At 41.5% G+C, this 26,812-nt stretch overlaps 1 protein-coding gene across 4 annotated transcripts in view; it reads left to right on the top strand.

The window, feature by feature from the left end:
• Window positions 1-26,812, top strand: part of NRDE2 (NRDE-2, necessary for RNA interference, domain containing) — a 45,557-nt gene that overhangs the window by 9,616 nt on the left and 9,129 nt on the right. For all 4 annotated transcript variants that reach the window (XR_009544395.1, XR_009534644.1, XM_060170756.1 and 1 more), the window contains exons 2-9: window positions 4,778-4,886; window positions 5,931-6,164; window positions 9,273-9,422; window positions 15,364-15,814; window positions 16,583-16,988; window positions 18,345-18,478; window positions 21,255-21,375; window positions 25,772-25,947. Coding sequence is in view for 2 of the 4 variants with exons in the window: in XM_060170756.1 (XP_060026739.1) it covers window positions 4,778-4,886; window positions 5,931-6,164; window positions 9,273-9,422; window positions 15,364-15,814; window positions 16,583-16,988; window positions 18,345-18,478; window positions 21,255-21,375; window positions 25,772-25,947 (1,781 nt within the window). In the remaining 2 variants the exon portion in view is untranslated. The remainder of the gene's footprint in view (window positions 1-4,777; window positions 4,887-5,930; window positions 6,165-9,272; window positions 9,423-15,363; window positions 15,815-16,582; window positions 16,989-18,344; window positions 18,479-21,254; window positions 21,376-25,771; window positions 25,948-26,812) is intronic.

The following is a 26,812-nucleotide window of genomic DNA, read 5'->3' on the forward strand; positions in this document are numbered from 1 at the left end:
GCCCAGCCGCTCCGCGGCATGCAGGATCCTCCCAGACCAGGGCATGAACCCATGTCCCCTGCATTGGCAGGTGGACTCCCAACCACTGCACCACCAGGGAAGCCCCCCAAAATTTGTTTTTAAAATTTAAATCTATTCATGACAATTCCTTCTTCCCTCCATCTATAGTGGAATTGAATTAAAGCATTTTCACTAGTGATGGAGAAATAGAATTATATAATAAACTTATATAATCGCAAAAAGCATTTCAGCTTGAAGTATTCAGTGATGATACATTATATTTTTTTCTGTAAAATTACACATGATGTGGTTTTTGTAGATGCCTGCCTGGTTTTGTTAGGCAGTAGTTCTAAAGTGGTTTTTCTGCCTGATACTTCCACTCTTCTTCCCTTCTTAGATGTGTGTATGTGTATAGCAGGGTGCTAATTTCCAGGTAAGTTTCAATCTGTGATTTACTTACTAACCTGCCGGGACAAAAGATTTGTTAGCTAGTCATCTTCTCTATCTTAAACCCTAGACATGTGGTATCCTGCTAGTCTTCTCTGTAACGTGTTACGTCCTGCTTGGTATTAGCACAGTTATCTAAATACATAATTGGTATTTGTAAATTATTTGAAGATGTAAGTAAATATAGAAAAGGACTTTGCAATCTGATTAATAAAGCATCTTTTGATCTCAGATAACTTTCCAGGATTCTGTGTAATTAAAATTTAAGAATGCAAATGTATTACATGAACAGTTAATGTTATGATTAAGTATAAGCACCGCGTGAGCAGGGACTTGTTCACCACTGTGCCTCCAAAGCCTGGAACTGTGCCTGGACACATAGTAGATATTCCATTCTTTAATGATTAAATCTGAATTTACAATGAAGACTGGAAGAATTATAAAGTAGTACTTTATACCTAGATAATGGCACGCTTTTTTTTTTTTTTTTTTTGCGGTATGCAGGCCTCTCACTGTTGTGGCCTCTCCCGTTGTGGAGCACAGGCTCCGGATGCTTAGGCCCAGCGGCCATGGCTCACGGGCCCAGCCGCTCCGCGGCATGTGGGATCTTCCCGGACCAGGGCTCGAACCCGTGTCCCCTGCATCGGCAGGCAGACTCTCAACCACTGTGCCACCAGGGAAGCCCCAATGTCATGCTTTTAACAATCAGATTTTTTCAGTTCTGTAAATTAGGTGCTGGGGGTACAGGGATGCAGAGATATGATTCAGATCCTCATTCACTTTACTTATTCAACAAATATTTATTGACTCCAGTTACTTTGTACCAAGGCACTGTGCTAGGAGTTGGGAATACAGGAGTGAATAGTCATGGCTCCTGCCCTCATGTTTCTTTTGGTTTGGGAAGAAGGGAGTGGGAGTGGAGGCAAGCTGGAAACTTGGATGCACGAGTTGTAAACCAGTTGATATATTTGGCTGGAAGAATATTTTTGTCGTTTTCTTTTTTTCTGTTGTCACTCTCGATAGTGTCATAGTAATCATTACTCATCTGGTCCCTGTAAGGATTTGAGTTGTTGGCCTTTGGCTTAGAATATGATGGGAAGACTTGACATGCAGATAATGAGATTACAATGTGAAAATTGCTGTCGTAGTCCCCTGTACCGATTGCGGGGAGACTTAGGAAAAGCAACTCCTTAGCTGAGGCGGTGAAGAGTTAGCACCATGGCATGGTTAGAGAGGGCTGGATGGAGGATCCCAGATCCAGGTTCAGATGTGTGTGTGACTTAACTTCTTTGAGCCTCTGGCTATTGATCTGTAAATGAGGGAAGGGTATCCAGGCTGTGCTCCAGTGAGCCTTTGTGGACCTGCTCCCTCCCTGTGAGCCCCCAACAAGGGCATCCTGCTTTTTCTGTTCTGCATTTTGAACTTCTCTGAAAGACTGTGCTTGAACAGTGAGTTCCTTGGCTAAGAAAGTTTGAAAATCTGTGGACTAGGTGATCTCCCAAATTTTTCTAGGCCTAACACCCAATGATTATTACTTTAATATTCCACACATGGTTACTGCTAATATGCTAGCCTCCCTCCTCCCACCCCGCAAAAAGCAGCAGCAACTTCTTATCAGGTAAAAATACCTTTTGTTCCTATAAAAGGTCATTTGATTGAGATGAAGGTCACTCAGAGGGTCAGTGATGATCTGAGTTCAAAACCCAAGAGTTTTAGTTCTTTATAAACTACTTTTTTTCTCTCCCCACAGTGGTCCCATATGGCAAAGCCTTAAATGCATCCTTTAAAAGCTTTTTTTGTACCTTCTGAAGGACTTTGGAGAGCTACACACTTTGTTGTTTTAACGTATCTATTTCTTTACATTTCCTCCAAGCTCTCCTCACTATCCAGATATTTATGTAAAAATATAATGGACTTCTTTGAGAGCATCTCTCCTTGCATATTGTTTGTTCCATTTTTTCCCACTTTTCCTTTGCTCATGATAGAATCCAGTTATTGTGAAAATAATTGTGACCTCAGTGAGCAACAGGAACTATTTTCACATACCTCTTGCCAGGAATTAGGCCCAAGGGAAGGGAACCCCACAGAAGGAAAAAGGAGACAATAGAAGAAAGACTGCATGAAGAATTCTTTTAACTCTTATTAAGTATGACCTTAAAAATTACTTGATCCCTTTGAGCCTTAGTTTCCTCTTCTGTACAATGAAGATTGTAGTACCTCCTATAGAGGGTTGTTGTGAGGATTAAAAGATGTAAATTAAGTGCTTAACCTGTTGCTTGACCTACAGTAAAGCCCTTCATAAGCTAGATTCTCTCTCTTCTTTCCCTTTTTCCTCTGCTTTTCAATGTACCTTTTCTCTTTAGGAACTTTCCTTCCTTCCTTCATCCCCTCTTTTCCACAAATATTTATTAAACTCCTACTGATGTATGCCAGGCATTGCTCTCAGTGCTAGGGATACAGCAGTGAATAAAATAAGGTACTCATGGAGCATACATTCCAATATCCCCTCTTCACTAAGATGCAGTTACCACCAGGGACTAGAATACAGAATATATAAAGAACTCTTACAACTCAATAATAAAAAAACAACCCAGTTAAAAAATGGGGAAAAGATTTGAATAACTATTTCTATTGAAATATGAAGGACCAACAAACAAACACATGAAAAGATTCTCAACATCGTTAGTCACCTGGGAAATGGAAATCATAACCACAGTGAGAAAACAGCATACCCAGTAGGATGACTGTAATCTAAAAGACAGAGAGTAACAAGCTGGCAGTGATGTGGAGAAATTGGAATCCTCATACCTTGTTAATGGGAGTATAAAATGGTGCAGCAGTTAGGAAAACAATCTGACAGTTCCTCAAAATGCTGAACATGAGTTACCATATGACCCAGCAATTCTGCTCCTAGATATCTGCCCAAGATAACTGAAAACATATGTCCATATATAAAAACTTGTACCTGGATGTTCATAGCAACATTATTTATAATAGCCAAAAGTGGAAGCAACCCAAGTGTCCCTCAACTGTTAAAGGATAAAATGTGGTATAGCCATAAAATGGAATTATTATTCAGCAATAAAAACAAATGGAGTACTGATACATGATACAGCATGGATGAACCTTGAAAACATTATGCCAAGCAAAAGAAGCCAGTTACAAAAGACCATACCTTGTATGATCTTGTTTACAGTAAATGTCCAAAATAGGCAGATCTACGGAGAGAGAAAGTAGATTCGTGGTTGCCTAGGGCTCGTTGTGGGAGTCGGAGGGCAGGAGGTGGGTGATGGGGAGTTGCTGCTAATAGGTGTGGGGTTTCTTTTGGGGATGATGAAAATGTTCTAAAATTATCTTACAGTGGCAGTTGCACAATTCTAAATATACTAAAAACCACTGACTTGTCCACTTTAAATGGGTGAACCTTGTATATAATCTATATCCCAGTACAACTGTTAAAAAATGTAATTAACTCTTCTCTCTTCTAACTTCAACCATTTTGTGGGTCCTTTCTCCTGAGCATGTGATTATGCTGTGGCCTCCCATCCTAAAACAAAGCAGGACAAAATACACACACCACCGTGGGCCCCCTTGCTGCCACCATTCTTTTTCTTTCCTTCACAGCCAAGACTCCTAAAAGTTAGAAAATAAGTAATTTAGAAATAGTTCATCATAGAAGAGTTAGAAATTAATGGATAAGCAGAAAGAAGAAAAATTTTGGACATTTACCTCACTGTCCAGAGATAATCATTATTAACATCTTATATAATTTTAGCATTAATTTAAAAAGTTGACACCTTCTGTTTTTATTTTCACAGAGTACTGTTATAAGGAAAAGCTTATGTTAAGTTACTATACTAAGAACATTGGAATTTTTTTTTAAAGAAAAATATCTGAATCTTCTGGAATAATGTTAAGCCTGGTGGGTTTCTATGCATGATTTGATTTTTTTTTAACTTTTCAGAATTGTTTAAATCAAATTTGGGGTCATTAAAACCTAATGCTTTGGAAGCGTTCATGCTCATTAGAGTGTGGATGGAATACGTAAAGCCTTGTTGTATTTTAGGCCATGCTTATTACATGGCTTTTGCTTAAGCTACAGCCTGATATCACAAGAGGATTTCAGTTTTAAATATTTTAGAGTGTGTTAAAGCCCCATGCCCTATGAAATAACAATTTCATGGATTCCCTTCAGCTTCTGTGGACTGTTCAAAATGTCTGGCTGACGTTGGCTGTGAATTAAGATGTCAGCTGGTAAGATGGATTTCCTGCTTTAGAAATCCTGTTGAGCTAATTTCATTGATCTTTTCTCCTTTTTGCCCATGTGCAGAATTAGACTGGCTGAGCAACCCAAGCTTTTGTGTTGAAACCATAACATCTCTGAGCCAACAAACTGAAGAGGTCACAGCCTTTGTTTCTGAAGAGTTGCTACTGACCAGGTAGTTTTTTTTTGTTTTTTTGTTTTTTTTTTTCAGGTAGTTTTTTTGATAGGTGGATGTTTAGTCTTTGTCAGTGTACCATCTATAGCTTAGTTTGAATGATGCTCCATAGAAAACCCTGTGATAAAAGAGTTAAGTAAAACTCTTCCTTTTACCTGATGTAATGAGGTAATCTTTGACTATTTTCCCTTATCTCACTCTTAACAGATTATCCTTTTTTTTTCCCTTTCCATTGGAGTGGCAAGTACCTGACACAGTTACTGCCAGTAATTAGGCCACAAGGGAAATGGCATCATTGTGATTCTTAAGTAACTTTATTAACCTCATTAGTAACCTTTAGAATATTGTAATTCAGATATTTCTTTAGTTGCATAAAGATAGAAGTTGCATGCAAAAATAGAAGGATAGGATAAAACCTCATGAAAACTTTGGGGAAAGCAAAATGGCACGCATCTCTACCCAGCTTTGAAAGAATTTTGTTATAGATCACTGGATTGAGAAATGACCTCTCTCACAAATATAGGCCAAACGGTCTCATTAATATGATGTACTCTAAAAGTGTAGGAAGCTTTTAGAAATTGAGAATAGTTAATGCATGAGAGGGAGTAATGAGGAAGATCTTGTTATAACTTTAAAAAACAAGGACCAGAGTTAAACCTTTTTTTTTTTTTTTGGCATTAAGGATATGCTGGCATAATATGTAAGACTGAAAATAAACCTTTTATAGCATTAAAAAAACTGTATTTGATAAAATAACTGGTAGATTAATTTAAAAATATATAGCTATGAAAATATAGGTTTACAAGCTTAGAAATCTTAGAAAGATTAGAATTTCTTCGGCTGATGTTATTTTAGGTCCAACTCTTAAATCGTTAAGGTGAGTTGCAATCCAGGAAGGTACTGTATAATGTATGGGCACATAGTAAGTCTGTGTGGGCATTTATAGAATTTCCTTTTGCATATTTGTTTATTTGCATACTTACTTACATATTATTTCCCTAATTCTCTTTTGAAAATAATTCTAATGTTGCTTTTCCCAAACAGGAGTCCTCTGAATTCAGAGCCTTCAGATGAAAGTGACACTAACAAAAAGCCCAAACAAACAAGCAGAAAAAAGAAGAAAGAGAAAAAGAAGAAAAGGAAGCATCAGCACCACAAGAAAACCAAGAGAAAACGTGGGCAGTCAAGTAGCAGTGGATCTGAGTCATATACTGATTCTGAAAAAGACATATCTTCCAGAAGCATCAGAAGCAGTAAAAAGGAATCAGAGAAACCGAAGTAGGTTTTCTATTCTCAGATACCTATGATTTTTCAAATCTTGATTTTTTTCTCCCTTGATCGTTGCCACAAGTTAGACATCTGAATGACTGTTTAGCCACTCAATCAAAATGGAGTCAATAAATACCTCAGTAAAGTGGGAAAAAACCAAAAAGAGCTCTATCATTAGGTCAACATAAGAAAAGAAAACTTTTATTTAAAAAAAAAATAGGACCATGATTTTATTTGAGAAATATTATTTAGACACAGTAATGATTGTGTCAAATCTGATTCAGACAAAAAGTCTACAGGATTTCTGAAAGGTGGCAGATGTGCCTTACAGTGGGCATGTGAACCAGGTCACTGCTTAGCTTTACACGCTTTTGTAACGAGTAAGAAAAATGTCTTCGTTCTCTTTCTTGATATGTCTTCCTTTCAGTCACTCACATCAGAACCCCTGTGTGCATAACACACACACACACACACACACACACACACACACACACAGGTTAAGGTTAATATAGCACTTAAAAATAATCATTGCTTTTGTCCTTATTTCACATTTGTTTAGAACCACTGTGTTAAAGGTATAGAATGGCTTGTGACCACAGCATTTCCTTTCCTTGGGGGCCTTTTTTCTCCCCGTGTTTCGCTCTGCTGTCTACGCTGAGCATAGTGTTCCAGGTGTTCTACAGGTTGACCCCAGAGCAGGTGCTTTTCCTCTCTGCTTAATCTAACTTCCTCTTACATAGGGAGGCACTTTTCCCATGCGTGAGACAGGTGGTTATGTGGTGAAACTACTTGAATTATTATTCCTCATTTAACTTTTTTTCTTTTCTTTGTTCATGTGGTCTAGAAGAGAGAAAATTTAAGTCCTGTCCAAGGCATACTTGAAAAAATTTAGTGCTGTTAAGACTTTTGTGACTCTTCAGGGATTATTTGCTCTTGTGGTGTGCTTAGAAGTCCCATTGATGTCCGTGAGAGCTCTGGTCAGAGTGAGTCTGGAATCCGGCCCGTAGTCTCCAGAGAGGCAGACACCGTAGTCTTCCGGGACCCTTTTGTCAGCAGATCAATGTTGGAGAATGCCGCAGTCCTCTGTGGCTCAGAGGACCCAGATTTATTTAGCCTTCTCTGTGTCTCAGGTGCTATCCCTGTAACCCTAGAGGAGGAAGGAATAAAGGAGTCTAGCAGCAAGGTTTCGAACTTGGCTGAATTTCTGTGGGCGGGAACCACCCCACCTTGCTTGCCTTTGAGTCCCCCCAGCGGTTGGCACTGGGCCTGATGTGGAGTAAATGCTCAAGTACGTTTTTGTTACATGAATGAATGGATGAATATACCATTGATATTGTTGCTTTTTTGGTATGTCTTCAAAGCAAAATACATTAATTGCTGTGTGTTCTGAAGACTCATCTTTAACTGTCTTTTTTTTATGGCTGAGGAAAATGAGTTTTAAAGGATTTCCTGAAACTGTACAGGAACGACCATAAATAAGAACTTGAAAGATAGTTATTTTCAGCCTGTGCTTAACCACATCAGAGGTGATCTTTACAGCCTCTTGATAGTTTTATGATCCAGACAGCATTTTTAAGTCTGTTGATATTTTGTAGAATATCCCCATTAAGATCAGAGTGGATTGTTCTTGTCTTTGTCTTTTACTTTCTCACTACTCACTTCTGCAGTCTGTTCCTGGGGCGGTGACCTGGAAAAATCATTTGTTTCTGTACAGACAGGGAGTAAGATATTACTGAGTTGTGAGAGTCTTTCCGTGATGTCAGGAAAGTGGCCTGGAGGGAGGGGTGGGTTGCATACCATATGGGACTCTATTTCAGGGTGATCAAGGGACAGCTTCCCCAGAGGTCACAGCTTATAACTGACCTTTGTCTCCTAGGATGAGCTCTTCTTCACCTTCAGAGGGAGGCGCATCCTTCCTCTTACACAGCCTAGACCACAGCCTGCTTCCTGACCGCAGTACCCAGTAGGGGAGGAATGAGGGCTTTTTGCTCCCCAGGGGTGGTCGGCAGCCTGGCCCTTCCCGCCCCCTCTCCGCACTGGCTTTCCATTTCTTTCTGGAGTGCACCGATCTCTTTCTCTCCCTTTGCTGCCCCTTTCAGTTTTTGTCATCAGAAAACCCTCCACAGTTGTTCTGGTGGGGAATGTGTTAAAAATCACCATGTATTTTAACCCGAGATGCATCATTCAACAAATATTTATTGAGTAGCTACTTTGTGTCCCTGAAATACCATTCCCTTGTGTTGCCAGCCAAGAATGATTTAGAAGCCTTTAGAATCTTTATTTCTATCTGGGCAGAGCCAAAAAGCAAAGATGGAACAACACTTAATGGCTGTTTCGACTACTTTGGCACCTTCTTGTGTCAGCAGCATTATGAACTGATTTTCTTTAGAGGAAGAAAGATGTTAGATGCCAGAAAAAACCCTCCCTCTTCTTTGACTCCTAGGGAACTGGTTCCCTTTGTATCTGAAAGTCTGCCAAGTCACAAATCGGTTCAAAGGGATAAATAAGGGTCTTGTCTTATAATGGACTCTCTGCCCTTTAGATAGAGGTCCGGACGTATAGGCAAAACACCCTACACAGAGCCCAGACTATAAAAACGAGACTTAGACCATACATAAGTAGCACGCAAGACTGAAGCATTCAGAACTGTGGCTTTGTTGCCGTTGTTGTTAAGTTTTTAATTGGAATAAATTACTGAGCACTTTCAAGAAAGTTAGGCAAAGTTAGGGCAGCCTTATCTTTCTCTCTCTCTCTTTTTTTTTTAGAAAAAACCTTATTTATAAATATACTTGAAAATCAAGTTATAATCATTTAAATGAATTTTTTTTTAAAAAACACCTGTATCCTTCACTTGTATTTCTGGGATAAGTTGACTTCATTTCTTGGTAAAGGGTCACTTAGTGTTGACAGTTTTTGCTCTGTATTTTAAAACTTTCTCCAGAGTAGGAGTCCTTTTCCCATTTTTATGGCATGTGCACATTTTATGTACTTAGGTGTGCTTGATGCTCTATGGAGTTTGAAGTGTGTAACTTGCACATTTCTGAAACGTGAGATATGTAACTGGGAGATTTCTAAGTGCCTCTTCCCTTTTTTTGTTCACCTTCCTTTGTCCCACAGTCAAGAAAATAATGCCACTGCTGATATTGGACGTCACTTTGTTTGGCTTGAGGACATTCAGGCTCTGACGGGAGAAACCTTCAGAACAGATAAGAAGCCGGATCCTGCAAACTGGGAGTATAAGTCTCTTTACCGAGGAGATGTAGCAAGGTATCCATCGTGGTAGCGCTCCCTGGTTTTCCCTGCTGGGAGGGAACTTCCTTCTCCTTGTGCTCTCTCAGCACTGTCTGTGTCTCTTTGCCTCCCCCCACCCCCCATCGACTCTGTTGACTTTTATCCACTGTTAAGTTGTGTAAGCATATACAATAGAAGGTGAGTAATCTCACATTCTAAAATAAAATTTTAAACCTTGAGATCAGGACCCAGGTCAGATTAATCTTATTTAGCCATGGTGCTTGGCATAGTGTGTTGGCATAGTAGGTGTTCAATGAATATTTGTAGAATGAATGAACCGAAAAATGCCTTGAAATAATTGTGACTATCCGTGAACCATTTGGGCTAATCTATATGCCGTTCTTAAAAGTTACAAAAGCCTTTTATTTGTCCACCCCCTGCAACGCACACGTGCCGTTTTAAAAAAATGACATTAAATGGTAATGACCTTTTCAAACTGCTTCCAGCATGCAGATGTCACCAGATAATCGTAAAAATAGGTGATGGTATTTGCTTCAGTAATGAGTTTAAACTTTTCTCCTCTAATCTGTCAATCAAAACTATTGGAATCCTCAATAAACTCTTTAGACACTTACTACTTTGTAAGAACAATAATACACAGTCTCTATTCCCAAACAGCTTATAGGTAATGAAAACTGAAGGTAGAGATCATGGAATATATGGCCAAGAGGAGGCCTTGAAGATCATTATCATTCTTCATGGGCTAATTACTTTTTAAAGTAAATTTTAGTTCCCATTACTTTGCTGCACCTCCACATTTTAGTCATGTTGTCACTCATTGTTGACACTGTAACTCACCACATAAGCAACTCCAACTAAAATTTCCTCTATGATGAGTTTATATCAGTTATTTTTTGGTGCATATTTGTATCTCCATACTGTCTACTAAAACCTCATGGCAGGGAGTAAATGACTATCATATTTAAAGTGTATTTGTGTATTTTTAGAATGATTTTAATGCTCCCTAAAGTCCTGTGCGGTTTTTCATGCCGCAGATGTGGGGATACACAGCAAATGCTGGCCTGGCATGAAGTATGTAGCATGATCCTGTGTGTGTTCTCTCACTGATGCTAGCCTGTCTGACCCTCACAGCTGCTCCGTGAGGAGGGGGCACTCTGATTTTACCAACGAGGAAAGGAATCTCAGAGATGAAGTACCTTCTCAAGGTCATACAACCAGGAAGCAGGAGAGTTGGGGTTTAAACCTGTATTTCTCTGACTTCAGATGTTCTTCCACTGTCCACAAAAAGAGGAGACAGGTTGGGTGGTAGGGCATTTTCTAGGCTGGGAAACAGAAGACTCTGGTTCTCATTCTGACTTTGCTGTTGACTAGTAATGTAATCCCAGGCAAGTCTCTTAACCTTTCTGAGCCTCCATTTCTTCAGTTGTAAATTGGGAATTGTAATGCCTGCTGTGCCTTTAACTCAAATATCAAAAATATTTGCTATGAAATTAGAAATTGGTGTGCAAATAGAAAGAGTTCTTATTTAGTAATAGATTGAAAAAAGGAAAAAATATGAACGGAGAGTGGCTCTTGAGCCTCTGCTAATGAATGGCCCAGAGCTCAGGAAGAGTAATTAAAGACAACTTTGTTAATCTAAACTGCAAAGAGACTACTACAAAGGGCTTAGGGCATTGGTATGATTTCCTAGTAAATTACTAAAACTTAAGTGAGGCAAGTCTTGCCCAGATTAATAGCGGTACAACTGTTAGTGTCCAGGTCTGAGGAGGTGTTGGTCCCATGGCACTCTGAGCTGCTCAGGGGATGGCGGGAATACTGTGTCAGGTACTGAATTTTCACACTTTTTAAGAGGGATATTGACAAACCAAGAGCATTGAGAGGAAGGTGAGCAGACACTTGGCTAAAGGCCATCGTGTGAGGATGAGGTGAGGGCTTGTGGGTATTTGGCCCCTGTCAGGGATATGGTCATCGTTTTGTAGGCTTTGTTGGACTGTGTTTTGGAAGGTGGGTTGGCAATGTCCTGTGTAACTTGGGAAGCAGAAACAGGACCAGTGAGTGGAAGTTTGGCTCAGCATGAAAGTAATCTAAGAGTGTGAGCATCCCAGCAGTGATGTGGTGTGTTTTGGAGCATTGTGGTAAGCAAGGGTCATCTTCTAAAGTGAGTGTATAACAAGTCAGAATTACCTTTGGAAAATTCCATAGGACTAGTATACTATCTGTCAGTGAAGTTCAGCTAGTTTTTTCTCCATTTTTGGAAGAGATTATCGTTTCTTTGGCTATATACCAAAGAAATAATTGGCTTAAGTTTAGGAGCCAAGTTGTATGAAATAATAATAATTTAAACTTATCTAGTCCTTACTGTATGGCTAAGGACTTTACATATATAATTTAATTTTTTTCCTGTTTAGTTATTTTTGGCTGCGTTGGGTCTTCAGTGCTGCATGTGGGCTTTCTCTAGTTGTGGCGAGCGGGGGCTACTCTTCGTTGCGGTGCACAGGCTTCTCATTGCGGTGGCTTCTCTTGTTGCAGAGCTCGGGCTCTAGGCGTGCGGGCTTCAGCAGCTGTGGTGCGTGGGCTCAGTAGTTGTGGCTCGCAGGCTCTAGAGCACAGGCTCAGTAGTTGTGGCACACAGGCTTAGTTGCTCCACAGCATGTGGGATCTAATTCCCTGACCAGGGATTGAACCCATGTCCCCTGCATTGGCAGGCAGATTCTTAACCACTGCGCCACCAGGGAAGTCCCAGGACTTTACATATATAAACTTTTTTGATCATCCTAGCAATTCTCTGACATAAGATACTGTTATTATCCCTGTTTTACAGACAAGGAAACTGAGGCACAGTTTGTTCGTTTGTTTTTTAAAACTTGATCATGGTCACCCAGCTAGTAAATGGTGGAGTTGGAATTTGGACCTAGGCAGTCAGACACTCAGAAGGCATGTGTGAATTGAATTCGCCAAAGGAAAGGCAAATTCATGTTGTTCAGTCCAGCTTACTCTGGGGCTCAGACCCACTGAGTGGATTCAGGGCAGAACTGGGTGTTTGATTTAAACATATTCTCTTCCCAAACCCTTTCCCTCTTTCTTTTCTTTTCATTTCTTTCACTCTTTCTTTCTTTCTCTCTCTCTCTCTTTTTTTTGGGGAGGTGACTAAGTACCTATATCTGAATTTATTTAAATTAGATACATGTGATATCATTCACTGAACCTCCAAACAAAGTGAGGGTCCCTACCTCTGGAATTATTCAAGTGAAGACTAGCTGATTATTTGATAAGGATTTTATAGGAAAAGTGCCTTTATTTGGGGAACTATTGCATTAATCCTAGGTCCTGTCCAATTATTAAGGTTCTGTGATAAATTGTATAGAACCTAAATATCCAACAGTAGGGAAATGGTTAAATAAATTATGACACACTCTTCCAATGAACCAGTTTGAAGCCAATAAGAATTGTATTTTCTAAAACTAATGGTATGGGGAAATGCTTAAAAGTAGGGAGGAAAGCCTGAAGCTATAATATATCAGCTATTTTTTAAAAGGATGTGTGTATGTATATATATGAATATATGCATATGCACATTATCTGAAAGTTGATACTTAATAATGTAGGCCAGTAGCATTCTTTTTTCTCCTTTATCATTTTCATCAAATTTGTTATAAAAGGAAGCTATTAAAATCAGTTTTACAAAATGCAGTTTTAAAGTCAGAAAACATTTTTTAAGAGATTGAATATCTAAAATATTGTTCATTTTTAGTGAAAATAAAAGAAAATAGTAATTAAGGAAAACAAAACTAGTTTTTAACTTAAAATTTGTTTCTTAGGGGATGAAAGGCTTATATAGAGCTATTTTAGCCTATTTTATCTCATCACCCCTTTGCTAAAGTTGTTTGACTCATAAATGGAAAGGAGAGAGATTATCCAGAGGTAATCCAGGAGGAACTGGGAGAGAGGATAAAGAGAAAGGGTTTGAGAGAAAACTTGTGTGTGCGAGAGAAACTATTCCCCTAAAGTGGAATCCACCACAGTGGAGCGGTGAGGGAGGCACAGGCAAGCAGAGAGCTTCTCAGGTCTCTGCTGACAGTGAGGAAGGAAAGGAGGTGATGGAGCTGGACCAGGAGGAGGTGGAAGAGAAGCTCTCTGGGAGTTGACAGAAGATGGCAGCACCTCTCTCTTGTTTTTTTCTCTCCACAGCATTTTATTGTGAAAAAATTAAAAAATACAGCCAAAGTCGAAAGAAGTTTACAGTGAGCACTCATATAACCATGCCCTACGTTCTACCATTAATGTTTCTGTGCTTGCCTTGTCACGTACGTGTCCATTTGGCTGTCTACCCACCCATCTTAATTTTTGGATGCGTTTCAAAGTAAATTGCAGAAATCAGTACACTGCCCCCTAAATACTTCAATGTGCATATCATTGGCTAGAGTTCAAGATTTGCTTATTTTTTTCTTTTGATTTAAAATTTACTTACAGTGTAATAATCCACATCTTTATTTGCTGAGTTTTGATAAATGCATATACCTGTGTAACCCAGACACCTATGAAAATAGAGGACATTACTATGACCCCAAGAAGTTTCCCCAGGCTCCTTTCCACTCAGTCCACACCCCACCTCCCTAGAGAAGATTGCCATTCTAATTTTTTTCCACCATCAATTAGTATGGTCTCTTCTAGAATTTCATATAAATGGAATCATATAGTACGTGCTCCATTGTGTCTGGCTCCTTTCACTCGGCATAATGTTTTTGAGTTTCATCCATGCTGTGGCATTTATCGGTAGTTTGTTCCTCTTTCCTGGTGGGAGTACCATACCACAATTTGTTTATCCATTCTTCTATTGATGGACACCTGGACTTTTTCCAGTGTTTGGCTGTTACGAATAAAGCTGCTGAGAACATTTGTGCACAGCTCTTTGTGTAGACCTGTGGTTTCCTTTTTCTTGGGTAAATACCTAGGAATAGAATTGCTAGGTCATAGGGTAAGGTCTGCGTTTAGTTTTTTTAAGAAACTGCCAGACCTTTTCCCAAAGTGATTGTACCAGTTTACATTCCCACCAACAGCATATGAGAGTCCCGGTTACTCCACAGATCATTTGCCAGCATTTGGTATTGTCAGTCCTTTTAATTTTAGCTGTCTGGTGGGCCTGTGCTGTATCTCACTGTTTTAATTGCTTTTCCTTGATGACTAATGATGTTGACCACTTTATGTGCTTATTGGTCATTCATATCTTTTGTGACATTTCTGTTCAGATCTTTTGCCCATTTTTTAATTGGGTTGTTTGTATAACATACATATAGAAAAGTGTGCACAGTTTTCCTTAGCTTTTGTGCACATATTCAGTAGTCTTGTGTTTAACTCTGGGGACGCCTACATGATCCATAAAAGCATTTCAGAACCCAGCCTCTTTTCCTGTAGAGTAGAAAATAGCCAAATGTAATTTTATTTGACATACTTTGTTTCAGGATTAAAAAAAGAATCTTAGACCTCTCTGTTATCTTAAGCAGGGACACAGGGCAGTACTGAGAAAAAGGGACTGGTCTAGGAGACAGATGACATAGTGTCACCTGAGGTCTCAGCGTCCTCATCTAGGAATGGTGTAAAAGAGGAGATGATTTCCGCCTTGCCTGTCACACATGATTGGGGTGTTCAAATGACACAATGTATGGGACAGTGCTGTACAGAGCTGCAGGAGAATATAAGTTACTAAGATCTGGAAGACAGGCATGATCTTAAATTCATGAGACATAAACAAAGAGTCATGTTAGAGGAATAAGTCAAACAGGCAGAAAAAGTTAGCAGCTAATCCTCGTGCTTCTCTAAATAGAAGCAGTTTGAAGGGAAGGTGAATTTGAATATATGCAGTTAACTTGCAGAACAAGAGTGTGTCTGCTGGGCCTTCAGTCATTTGGATCCAGGGCACATGTTCTCTCAGTAACTTGTTTTCTTTTTCAAATATAAGATACAAGAGGAAAGGAGACTCCTGCCTTGGCATTAACCCTAGGAAGCAGTGTATATCTTGGGAGGGGACTTCCACAGAAAAGAAGCGGTCACACAAGCATGTCGAGCGCTACTTTACAAAGAAGAGCGTGGGATTAATGAACATTGACGGAGTTGCCATTAGCAGTAAAACTGAACCTCCCTCATCAGAGTCGATCTCATTTATCCCAGTGAAGGGTGCAGAGGATGTGGTTTCCCCTGTTACAACCTGGTTGAACCCTCTGGGGATTTATGATGAAGCCACCACGCAGTGGTTACAAGGCCGGGGTCCTTCAGAGCAAGAATCCAAGCAGCCAGATTCACAGCCCAACAGAGACAACGTGCTTCTCAAGGCCAAGGTGGAGGAGTTTAACAGGAGGGTTTGGGAGAATCCTCGGGACATTCAGCTGTGGATGGCATTTGTTGCTTTTCAGGTAAGTATCGCTGTCCCAGTTCTCTTACCTTAGAATGACGGTCATAATTTGGGGCACTGATTTACTCTGCAGTGATTTTTGAGCTCCTAGGAGGAACCCTGGTGCCGGGCCTCTAAAGATAACTAGAATTCAGCCCTCGCCTTGAGTTTACTCAAAGCCCCGTGAGGGAGGATAAATGCAATCTGGGGTAATAAACGCTATAACATCTAATTTGGGGATGGAATGAGGGGGTGACTTGCCACTAGGGAGTAAGAAATGGCTTCCAAGGGATGGTGAAACTTGAACAGAATCGTGAAAGAACAGTAGATGCTAACCAGGCAGGGGGAGGCGTTCCTGAAATACAAACAGCACATGCGAAGTGCACAGAACTGCAAAGAGGGGCTGCCCGTGGAATGACGTAGTTAGAGCTGTGTGCTCCCCTTCTGGAACACATGGATTTGTCTTCGTCCCACTTATCTTTTTGAACCACTTATATAATTATCATATTTGTCCTACATTTGGCTGTGTTATTGGTAAAACTGGCTCTTCAGAAAAGGTTTTCAAGACATTGCATGCTAGTTATTGATACATAAATCTAAGTTTAAAATGACAGAGAGTGGATAGGTAAATTAGGTGAACTAAACTCGAGATCAAACATGTCTGAATAACAATTCATTTTGAGAGGTGAGAAACCGTTTGGGGCTTATAAGTCACTCTACAAGCAGCCTTGAAATCCTGAGGGTCCCCCACTTCCATTTGCATTTGTAAATCGGTGTTTTTGTTGTTGAGGACGAGGTCATGAGGAGTCCGGGCCTGTATGCCATCGAGGAAGGACAGCAGGAAAAGCGGAAGCGGTCCCTGAAGCTGGTTCTGGAGAAGAAGCTGGCCATTCTGGAACGGGCCGTGGAAAGCAACCCGAGCAGCGTGGATCTGAAACTTGCCAAGCTGCAGCTCTGCACCGAGTTCTGGGAGCCCTCCACTCTGGTCAAAGAGTGGCAGAAACTGATATTTTTACATCCCAACAATACAGCCCTTTGGCAGAAATACCTTTTATTTTGCCAGAGCCAGTTTAGCACCTTTTCCATATCAAAAATTCAGAGTCTTTATGGAAAATGCTTGAGTACTTTGTCTGCTGTTAAGGACGGCAGCATCTTGTCTCACCCTGAGCTGCCTGGCACTGAGGAGGCCATGTTTGGTAAGGAGATGATGACCAGATCCTCTTACGCGGGAGGAGCTGTACTTTCTTTTGGCTAACTTGAAAATGAAGATTTATTTTTGGTTTATTTTAGGAATGTCTAAATCGATAAAACTGATTTTTAAAAAAGGTATTATGACTCCTTTTGATAACAGGTTCTCCCCCTCCAGCTTCTTGGTGGTGGGGCATTAGAGCCAGTAGGGCTCGGAAAATATCACCAGACTAGAAGTTCCAACTTTTCTACTTGTTAATCAGGTAAATGTAGTCAAGTCTCTTAACTGCTTTGGCTGTTGGTGGCCTTATCTGTTGAGATGCCTGCACTGCTCATCTGACCCATTATAGCATAGGGTCTGAGGCACTACTGTGTGCGGGTTGCCCTGACTGGCTGACATCACTGATAGGTATAGGTTTTTGGTATTATTATACTGTTACCATTTTTGGCAGGTCCTGAAGGAGACTAGAATATAAATTTTGTCCAGTAGTGAGGCACGGGAGACTGCATGTTATACAGGAGCTGGAGAGTGTCACTCTTGACTTGAATCCTGAGTTTGCCCTTCATGGGTTCTGGTGTGACCTTGGGTAGGTTCCTTAACCTGTTTGAGCTCTAGTTCCTCCCTCAGCAGCAATAGTACAATACCTGCTTTACCTGATTGTTGTGCGTGTCAGCTGAGATAATATATGGTGAGTCTAGCTCAGGGTCCGGCATGTAGCAGGCGTTTATTTGATCAAATCCCTGCTATCGAATAGTGCTACTAATTTCTAAAGATAGAAATATATTGCTCTAGAAATAATAAGCATTTACTCCACTGACTTAAAAGAGTCTCATGTTTGATATCCTTTGTGATGAGCTCAAATAGCTTAATGGTATTTAGTAGATGGAATTGTACCACAGTTTAAATGAACTGAAATTTTCAAACATGGAACCCTGATTTGTTTACAAGACTGAGTACACAATGAAAATTGCTGGTGAATAATGCCATCTAGTGATCAGTTGAGTACAGATCTTTGCTTTCTGATAAGAAATCTATGACGCCATCCTTTTCCTAGAATTTTTCTCGTATTAATGAGCTTTGAGTATTTGATAACCAATATTCAGACCATCCTCTTGCTTTATTTTATTGTTACTATTAGTACTCTGTGATAGTTTCACATAAAAATGAGAATGTACTTTCATTGCAGTACTATCTGAGTCCTTTAAAATCAGGACATGTATGTCTCACAGCTTTGAAAATATTAAGTCACTAAATTTCAGGGAAAAGATGTTCTGGGTGTTGAACTGCATGTCTGTAGGAGTTATGTTCTCTCCCTTTTTGGGTGTTAACCAGGGTTCTCCCCTTTTGCTCTCCCTGCCTGCAGCCCTCTTTCTTCAGCAGTGCCACTTTCTGCGTCAGGCTGGTCACTCCGAGAAGGCTGTCTCTCTGTTCCAGGCCATGGTTGACTTCACCTTCTTCAAACCCGACAGTGTGAAAGACCTGCCTACCAAAGGACAGGTGCGAGTCCTGCTTGAGTCCCCCCCACCCCGTCTCCATCTCTCTCCCCCTCTCCCTCTTTCGTGGGGGTGTGTGGATAATGGGAGGTGGTGGTCGTATTTTTAGAATATTTATATCCTCCTTTACATCAGTCCTGTTGAGGATTGTTCCTCAGAAATATTCTGGCAATGCAAGGAAAATTCCATAGTGAAAGTAGTGAAACATGGAGAGAGGAAAGACGATCCCTCCACCTCCCCAAATATAAAGGTTCCTTATGTCCCTTTTTTTCCCTTACTTAACTGCCCGTGTTTAAGTGCTAGTTGCCCCCGCCCTCCAGGCAGGCAGTTGTCATGCCCTGTAAACTGTGGTCCTCTCTCCTGCTTGCGTGCACTCTAATCTGGGTCTCGTGTCTCTCCCCTGGTTAACCTTTCCACCACCTAAAATCTTTGCTGGAGTTGCGAGTGGAGTTGCAAGCACATGTTGGTGCTTTGTCAACACCGATCCTAACTGGGGGTGGGTAGGGCTGGGGGGGTTAGTCATTTAGAGAAGATGAGTGAACATTGCCAATATTCGTGATGTGAAGCAATAAAAAAAACTTACTGTAGAACTATCCAAATAAGAAAACCTTCTTTTCCCTTTTTCCGCTCAAGAAAACTCAGTTTTCTACTCAGCAAAGAGGGTCTGATGAGAGATGGATTGGACATCTGAATTTATGGTGAACTTTCAAAGGTCTTTGGTGACAGGCTACGGTCTCCGTCTTGTGGAGCTTTCATGAACTGCCTGTAAAGACTTTTTATCATCCTTATTTTTAACCTTTTTTTCCTAGACAAAATTGGGTTAAAGAATATTGGTTAGTATTGGTATAACTGATTATTAGTATAATAAGCCAGATAACACAGTTACTTTAAGACACGTTTTGCTGTTTGAAGAACCTGCTGTGCCGCAGAAGTGGTTCTTAACCTCTCTGTGGAGCCTGGGGTGTGTGCTGGGGGTCAGGATCAGGATTTCCCTCACCTCCCACCCCTCTGCTGACACCCTCTGGGGTGGGAGCAGTTGCTGATGGGCTTGAGGGGCGCTGCCCAGGACAGAAGCATCACCCAGGACTGGCCCACGCACTTGAGGCTTTCAATACTCTTGAGGGCATGACCACACCTCAGCTTAACACGTGTTCCCAGCACACGGTAGGGACCAGTGCTTGTTGGCACAGAGCTGACGGTGGTGGGCACCCAGTGAATAAGAGATCTGTGATTTCAAAGCATGTGTATGACAACTTTGAAGCTTTTGTTTAATGACATTCCATACCTTTGTAACTGAGAGACATTGTTACCATAAACAGAGTAGTACAACAGAAAACAGAGTCTGGGATTACTGGTCTGTCTGTGGAATAAATGAATTGGTTATAAGGATTCATCACACTTAAAAAAAAAACAACAAACCTTCTTTTTCTTGACTGCGCTTCTGCCATCCCTTCTTATTATAAGAGCAAATCCTGTGAAGAGGGAGTGTAGTCCTCGCGGTTCCCCTTGCCGAGGTGGCTGCCTGCACTCGGCGCAGGGCCTGGCCCTCCTGTGGCTCTCCTGGTTGCAGACTGGGGCTCAGGCTGCGTCATCCTGCTGCTCCTGCCCTTTGAAGCCTGCTCGTTCTTCTTCAAGAGGTTTCTTGCAAAAGCTTTCATTGAACAGGTTACTGGCTGACTTTTTTTTTTTTTTTAATATTTATTTATTTATTTGGTTGCACTGGGTCTCCTTAGTTGCGGCTTGCTAGCTCCTTTAGCTGCAGCTCACGGACTCCTTAGTTGTGGCATGCCATCTCTTAGTTGCGGCATGTGGGATCTAGTTCCCTGACCGGGGATCGAACCCAGGCCCCTGCATTGGGAGCGCGGAGTCTTAACCACTGCACCACCAGGGAAGTCCCTACTGGCCAACTTTCAAAGTCCCGATTGTCAGGTGATGACATATTCAGTTTCCTGTTCATGGAAGTGTTCACGTTTGTTCCATAGGGAATCGCTGCTGCCAAACTGCCCCCACACGCTGCAGGCCTGGTGGCCAGATGACTGAGGGAGGGACCAGGCTTTACCCTGCAGGCCTGTTTGTTCGCTGGGTGCCAGCCATGTTCAGCTGTCTCCCAGCAAACATTTATTGAGTCCCTCCTGTGTGTTGGGCATAGTGCCAGGTGCTGGGAATTTACTGTAATTGAGATGTGGTCCTGACCTCAAGAGCTCACAGTCTGTCCTGTTAAAACTTTGGTAATATAATATTGTAAATCAACTGTAATTCTATTTAAAAAAAAGACTTTGAATCTCCTTCCCCTCCAAAGGTCTTGAAAGCAACATGACTTCAGGTATCAGTTAGGGGGCCCAGTGGCATTCAGGGAACTGGCAGTGCCACTGTCCCTGGTCAGACTGGCCTACCAGGGTCAGAACCGGCAAATCGTCCTTCTCCCACCCAGCTGCAGGTCCCTCTTCGTGGGCTTGGCCGGTCTTTCTGTAACTAACCTCAGAGGTGTCGTCCCATCACCTTGTGCCATATTCTGTTTGTTAGAAGCCGCTGGGCCCACCCCACACTCAAGGGTGTGAATACTTCAAGGCAGGGGAGGGCCACGGGGGCCTCTCTTGGTGGCTGCCTGTCACACGAATTGTTTTTTCTGTTCTGTGTATCGTATATCTACTCCCAGGACTGATGACAGGCAAGATTTCAAGAATCATAAGCCCCTCTTATGCCAGTCAGCACTGATTTTGCCCAGTGACTTAGCAGTTCTGTACAAGGTAGGCTAACCTCTGTGTCTTAAACCTGAACAGGTAGAATTCTTTGAGCCCTTTTGGGACAGTGGAGAGCCCAGGGCCGGGGAGAAGGGCGCCCGAGGCTGGAGAGCGTGGATGCAGCAGCAGGAGCGGGGCGGCTGGGTGGTCGTCAGCCCAGGTAAGGCGCCTCTCAGTTGAGATGCTCTGCCTTTTCCTTCCAGAATTTGTTTTCATGTCTTCATGGGTTATTTGTTTGTAGGTGTGAGCTATTTATCAGTAGCTTAAGAACACTGTGCAAACATCAAAGTGTCAAAAACTCATGAAGTAACTGACCTGGGAGAAAGACTGTTTCTTCCCCTTAGAGATTTTAAAGCAGTTGACTGCCATGCCCTCCTTTAGTCCATACACTCTTGAGGGTTGAATTTCTTTCCAGAGGAAGTAATTTTCATTTTGTAGGTTGCTTCTGATTAGTAATTTTGTTACTAATCCCCTGCTCTCCCTCCTCTCATTTTTGTGTGTGTTTAAGACTGTCTTTTCGTTTTCTTGGCAATGTACAGACCAACAGATTATTTGAAAAATACTTGCCTTTTTAGGAATACTATAATTATTAACTAGCATTTATACAGTAGTCATCCTAAGTGACTCCAAAGTATTTTCCAGATTTGTATTCTTCAAGACAGCATTGACCAACAGAAATATAATTCAAGTCACATATGTAACTTCACATTTTCTGGTAGTCACGTTAAAAAAGTGAAAAGAAAGAGGTGAAATTAATTTTGATAATGTATTTTGTTTAACCTAGTATATCAGAACATGAACATTTCAACATGTAATCAATTTAAACAAATTAATGAGATATTTTGCCTTCTTTTTTTTCCATACAAAGACTTTGCCATCTCGTGTATATTTTATACTTATAGCACATCTCAATTCAGACCAGCCACTTCCAGGTGCTTGATAGCCTCATACTGTGCCTACTGAATTGGACAGCGCAGCTCTCAGCTATTCAGGAATTGCTTCACTTTCTGGTTTTGTTGAAAGTGTGAGGCGGAGAGAGCCCAGACTCGGCCAGCCTCTTCTCACAGGTGTGACCTTTCTGGGCCTTGGTTTCTTCATCCGTGGCATGGAAGCTTTGGATTAGCTAAGGTCTGCGTGGCAGCGCAGAGCTCCAGGCCAGGTGGCATCCCCGCCTCCACTAAGGCAGGTTGGGTGGGGGGACCGTCAGGTATTTGGGGTGACTCTGCTCTGGGCAGCACTGTCTGGTGATGGTCATGCCTCACCTATGCTGTCAAAGGCTCAGCTGTTCTGACTTCTCTTGAGTGTCCTTTCCTAAAAGAACTGGAACTGTTCTTCAGGCTGACCTCAGTGGTTTCATATATGAAAACAATAACATGCAGGGAAAAATGGAAGTAGGTGTTGCATTTTTAGCCACTGAGTCTGCGAGACCACATGAAGAATTACGAACATAGGTCTTTGCGTAATAAATCTTCTTTCTCTGAGTGACCGACTCAGCATGGTTCTGTGTTTTCAGCTTGTTTTTGTTTGTTTCTGTGTTTTGTGAATGAGCAAGACTCTTAGACTGCATGGAATCTACGTTCTAAAGTTTACCGTATTCTGCAATTCTATGAGGATAGAGTTCTCATAGCATTGTCCAGAGACCAAGTTAACATTACTTCTCTGATAAATGTCCAAATGTCTAATCGTCACTCATAATCAGATGTAAAGTTAATTTTCTCAGAAAGGTAACCCCAGTGTTGAAACCTTGATTTTTAGTATCAAGTTAGGGACATATGTTGGTGCTAATATTCCTGCAAAGTTTCCATTATAGAGAAAATTCAATGAATTTCTTTCTAATGAATATAGTGGGAGTACGCAAAACCCCAGCAGCATCAGGAGAAAGGTTGAAAGATTCTTGTTTTCAGAAAACTAGTGGATAATTATTTTTGGTTTTGTTTTATTTTTAAGTTTTTGGTTCATCAGGACAGGGCTGGCATTTAGAGAGTGGCTGGTGTTTCTCATTGATTCTGAAGTACTTCTTCATATGGTACAACTTATTTCTCCTTGCTTACCCTCGCTTCCTGTTAGGCTGTGATTGTTACGTATATACATCTGTCCACAACCATGTAACTTTTTGAATTACTGATATAATAAATTCTGGTATCTAAGTCTGATATGTAACTCACAGGGGTAATTTCTCTTATAGTAAGTTTCTCAGCGTGATTAAAGGATTACTTCAAATGTAGACCTTTAGAAGAAGGTGATAAATAGTTAAATTTGTTTTCTTCTTTGAGGAATTCAGAAGAGCATTGGGTAGAATATTGGGTTTTAAATGCTGGTACACGTATCATGCATTTCGATTTTTTGAGATTTTTGCTTGTTTGTTATTTATTTTGAAATACTTACAGAGTCACAAGAAGTTGGGAAAAAAAATACACAGGGAGGTTTTGTGCACCCTTCACCCAGCTGCCCCCAGTGGTAGTGCTGCAGACAGTAGCACAGCCAGGAAATCGATGCTGGTACAATCCAAAGAGTTTATTCAGATTTCACTGGTTTGACAGGCACTCGTCTTTGCCTGTGTTTGTTTCGTACTTTACGGTTTTACCACATGTGCAGCTTCATGTAACCACAATCAAGATACAGAACCACTGCATCGCCACAGGGCCCCCTATGCTGTACCTTTCTTGCCACACCTCCTCCCCGCTCCTCCCAACTCCTACCACTGATCTGTTCTCCATGTCTATTATTATATTACTGTGTTATTTCACCTCTGTTTATATAAATGGGATCACATGGCATGTAACTCTTTTCAACATTTTTTATTGTAAAACACACACAAAATTTACCATCTTAACTATTTTTAAGTGTACAGTTCAGTGACATTAATTACATTCAGACACTTGTGCGACCATCATCACCTCTATCCATCTCCTCAACTTTTTCATTTTCTCCAGCTGCAACTCTATACCCATTAAGTATTAACTCTCCATTCCTCTCCTCTCTCCCTAGCCCCTGACAGCCACCACTCTACTTTCTGTCTCTATGAATCTGACTACTTTAAGAACGTCATATAAGTGGAATCATTCAATATTTGTTGTTCTGTGATTGCTTATTTCACTTAGTGTAATGTCTTCAGGGTTCATACAGTATGAGGCATGTGTCAATATTTCTTTGCTTTTTAAGGCTGAATAATTTTCCATTGTATGTATACACCACATTTTATTTCTCTCTCCATCTATGGATGGACACTTGGATTGCTTCACCTTTTGGCAGTTGTGAATAATACTGCTATGAACGTGGATACACAAACACCTGTTTGAGTCCCTGCTTTCAGTTCTTTGGGGTGTATACCCAGAAGTGGAATTGACAGATCATATGGTAGTTCTGGGTTTAATTTTTGAGGATCCATCATACTGTCTTCCACATCAGCTGCACCATTTTACATCCCCACCACCAGTGCACGAGGGTTCCAGTTTCTTCACATTCTCACTAACAGTTGTTTTCTGTGTAACTTTTTAAGATTGCCTTTTACTCACTTAGCAGAATTCCCCTGAGATCCGTCCATACTGTTGCATGTGTCAGCGGTTTCTTCATATTTATTGCTTAGCAGTGCCCATGGCATAGATGTACCACAGTTTGTTTCTCTGTTCACCCTCTGTAGGACAGTTGGATTGTTGCCAGTTTTTGGCTATTATGAATAAAACTGCTGTGGGCATTAATGTATAGGTTTTTGTGTGAACATAGGTTTTCATTTTTCTGGGATCAGCACGAGGAATACAGTTTCTGGGTCTTATGTTAAGTACAAATTAGTTTTATAAGAAACCGCCCAACTGTTTTCTGGGTGGCTGCACCATTGTACATACTCCGTTTGTTTATTTTTAAATATTGAACTTTACAGAAGACTCAGACTTTTTTCCTTTCCTATTCTGCATGTTCAGAGTTAGGAAACAAAGTGAAATAAAGTATAGGATATCTTGGCTTGCTTCTTTTTTTTTTAAAAAAAGTGAACATGTGTCATAATCATAGGGCCACTGGCTAAAAATTCTGATGGCTTAAGAAAATCTAAAGCAATGCTCTCATTAAATGTCATTTAGCATTCTAGAAGTGTGTTGTACAGTACAGTAGCCACTAGTGACACGTGGTTATTTTAATTAAAATTAGTTAAAATGAAATAAAATTTAAAATTCAGTTATTCTACCAGATACATTTCAAGTGCCCAGTAAGTCACTTGTAGCTGGTAGCTATCATATTACTCAGCGCAGAATTGGAACACTTTTTGGCATCACAGAAAGTTCCGCTGGGCAGTGCTGTCCTAAATATGGGTCATTCCCATTTTAATTGCTGTGATAGCATTAACAATCATCTGATTTCACTGGCTAACCTGCCGTTTTTTTCTGGGAACCTGAGTGACTATGGGAGAGTCTGTTAATGCCACTGAGTGTCGCAGAAGGCTGGGCCTGGGTCTTACCTTGGCCTTCCAGGTGCCCACCCCTGTAGCTGGAACCAGCAGGTAGATTTAAGTGTTGATGGTGGCTTTGTTTGCTGGTTAGGTGTCTAGAAGTTTGATTCTTGCCTAGATGATGACGATGATGAACCAGAAGACGACGACCAGGAAATTAAAGATAAGACTCTGCCCAGGTGGCAGATCTGGCTTGCTGCTGAGCGGTCCCGAGACCACAGACACTGGAGGCCGTGGCGCCCTGAGAAGACCAAGAAGCAGGCGGAGGAAGACTGTGAGGACCCGGAGAGGCAGGTGAGCGCTGCCCCCCACGGGGTCTTTGCTCTGCCCCTGTTCCCCTTGGGGTTTGGCTCCCCGGAAGGAGTCTGCTGGGCTCTCTGGGTACCTGCCTGGCTTGGGAGGTTCTAGCCTGCTCCTGCCTATGGAAACTCCCCTCTTTCCCGGAAACCGGGGAGACTTTCACTGGCTGCTAGTGATGGGGGAGCATCGAGGCACTCGACCTGATAGTTCTTGTCCCCGAGGAGGAGGGTCGGCTCTGGTGGTCCCCCTTCTGGAGATTGTCTTCCAGGTTATTCAGTTAGTTTTTCACACGGAAGCCTGGGGGCTCAGGGTTTAAAAGCATGGAGTCACTGTCCTAGATTCTTCAGCTGTGTCCACTTTCCCCACCCTACTCTTGGATCCTTAAAGATGGGTGGGTGGGTGTGACTCCGGAAGACAAGAGGGACAGGAATGTAGAGGCCGTGTTGGGACGGTGGGTGTCCAGCTCATCTTGCTGGAGGAAGTAGCATCTGTTGGGCACCTGTGCTGCCAGGCACTCAGGTTACGTCCCTCACGGCTGTTGCGTGGCTTGGCGCCTGCTACTCTGTGCCCAGTGGCCAGCAGCTTTGGAAGTTTTACATTAAACGAAAGGAAGAGATTCTATTTTGATACCTGGAATTGAGCCATTTTGACAAGATACCTACTACAGTCAACCCTTAAACAACGAGGGGGTTAGGGGCACTGACTCCCCCAAGCAATTGAAAATCCGAGTATAACTTTGCAGTCAGCCCTCCGCATCCGTGGTTCCACAGCTGCGGATTCAACCAGCCACGGGTCATGGGGTCCTGTGGGACATGTTTAGTTAAAAAATCCATGTGTAAGTGGACCCGCCCAGTTCAAA

The sequence above is a fragment of the Lagenorhynchus albirostris genome, chromosome 1 (genome assembly GCF_949774975.1).
Source record: "Lagenorhynchus albirostris chromosome 1, mLagAlb1.1, whole genome shotgun sequence".
Lineage (NCBI taxonomy): Eukaryota > Metazoa > Chordata > Mammalia > Artiodactyla > Delphinidae > Lagenorhynchus > Lagenorhynchus albirostris.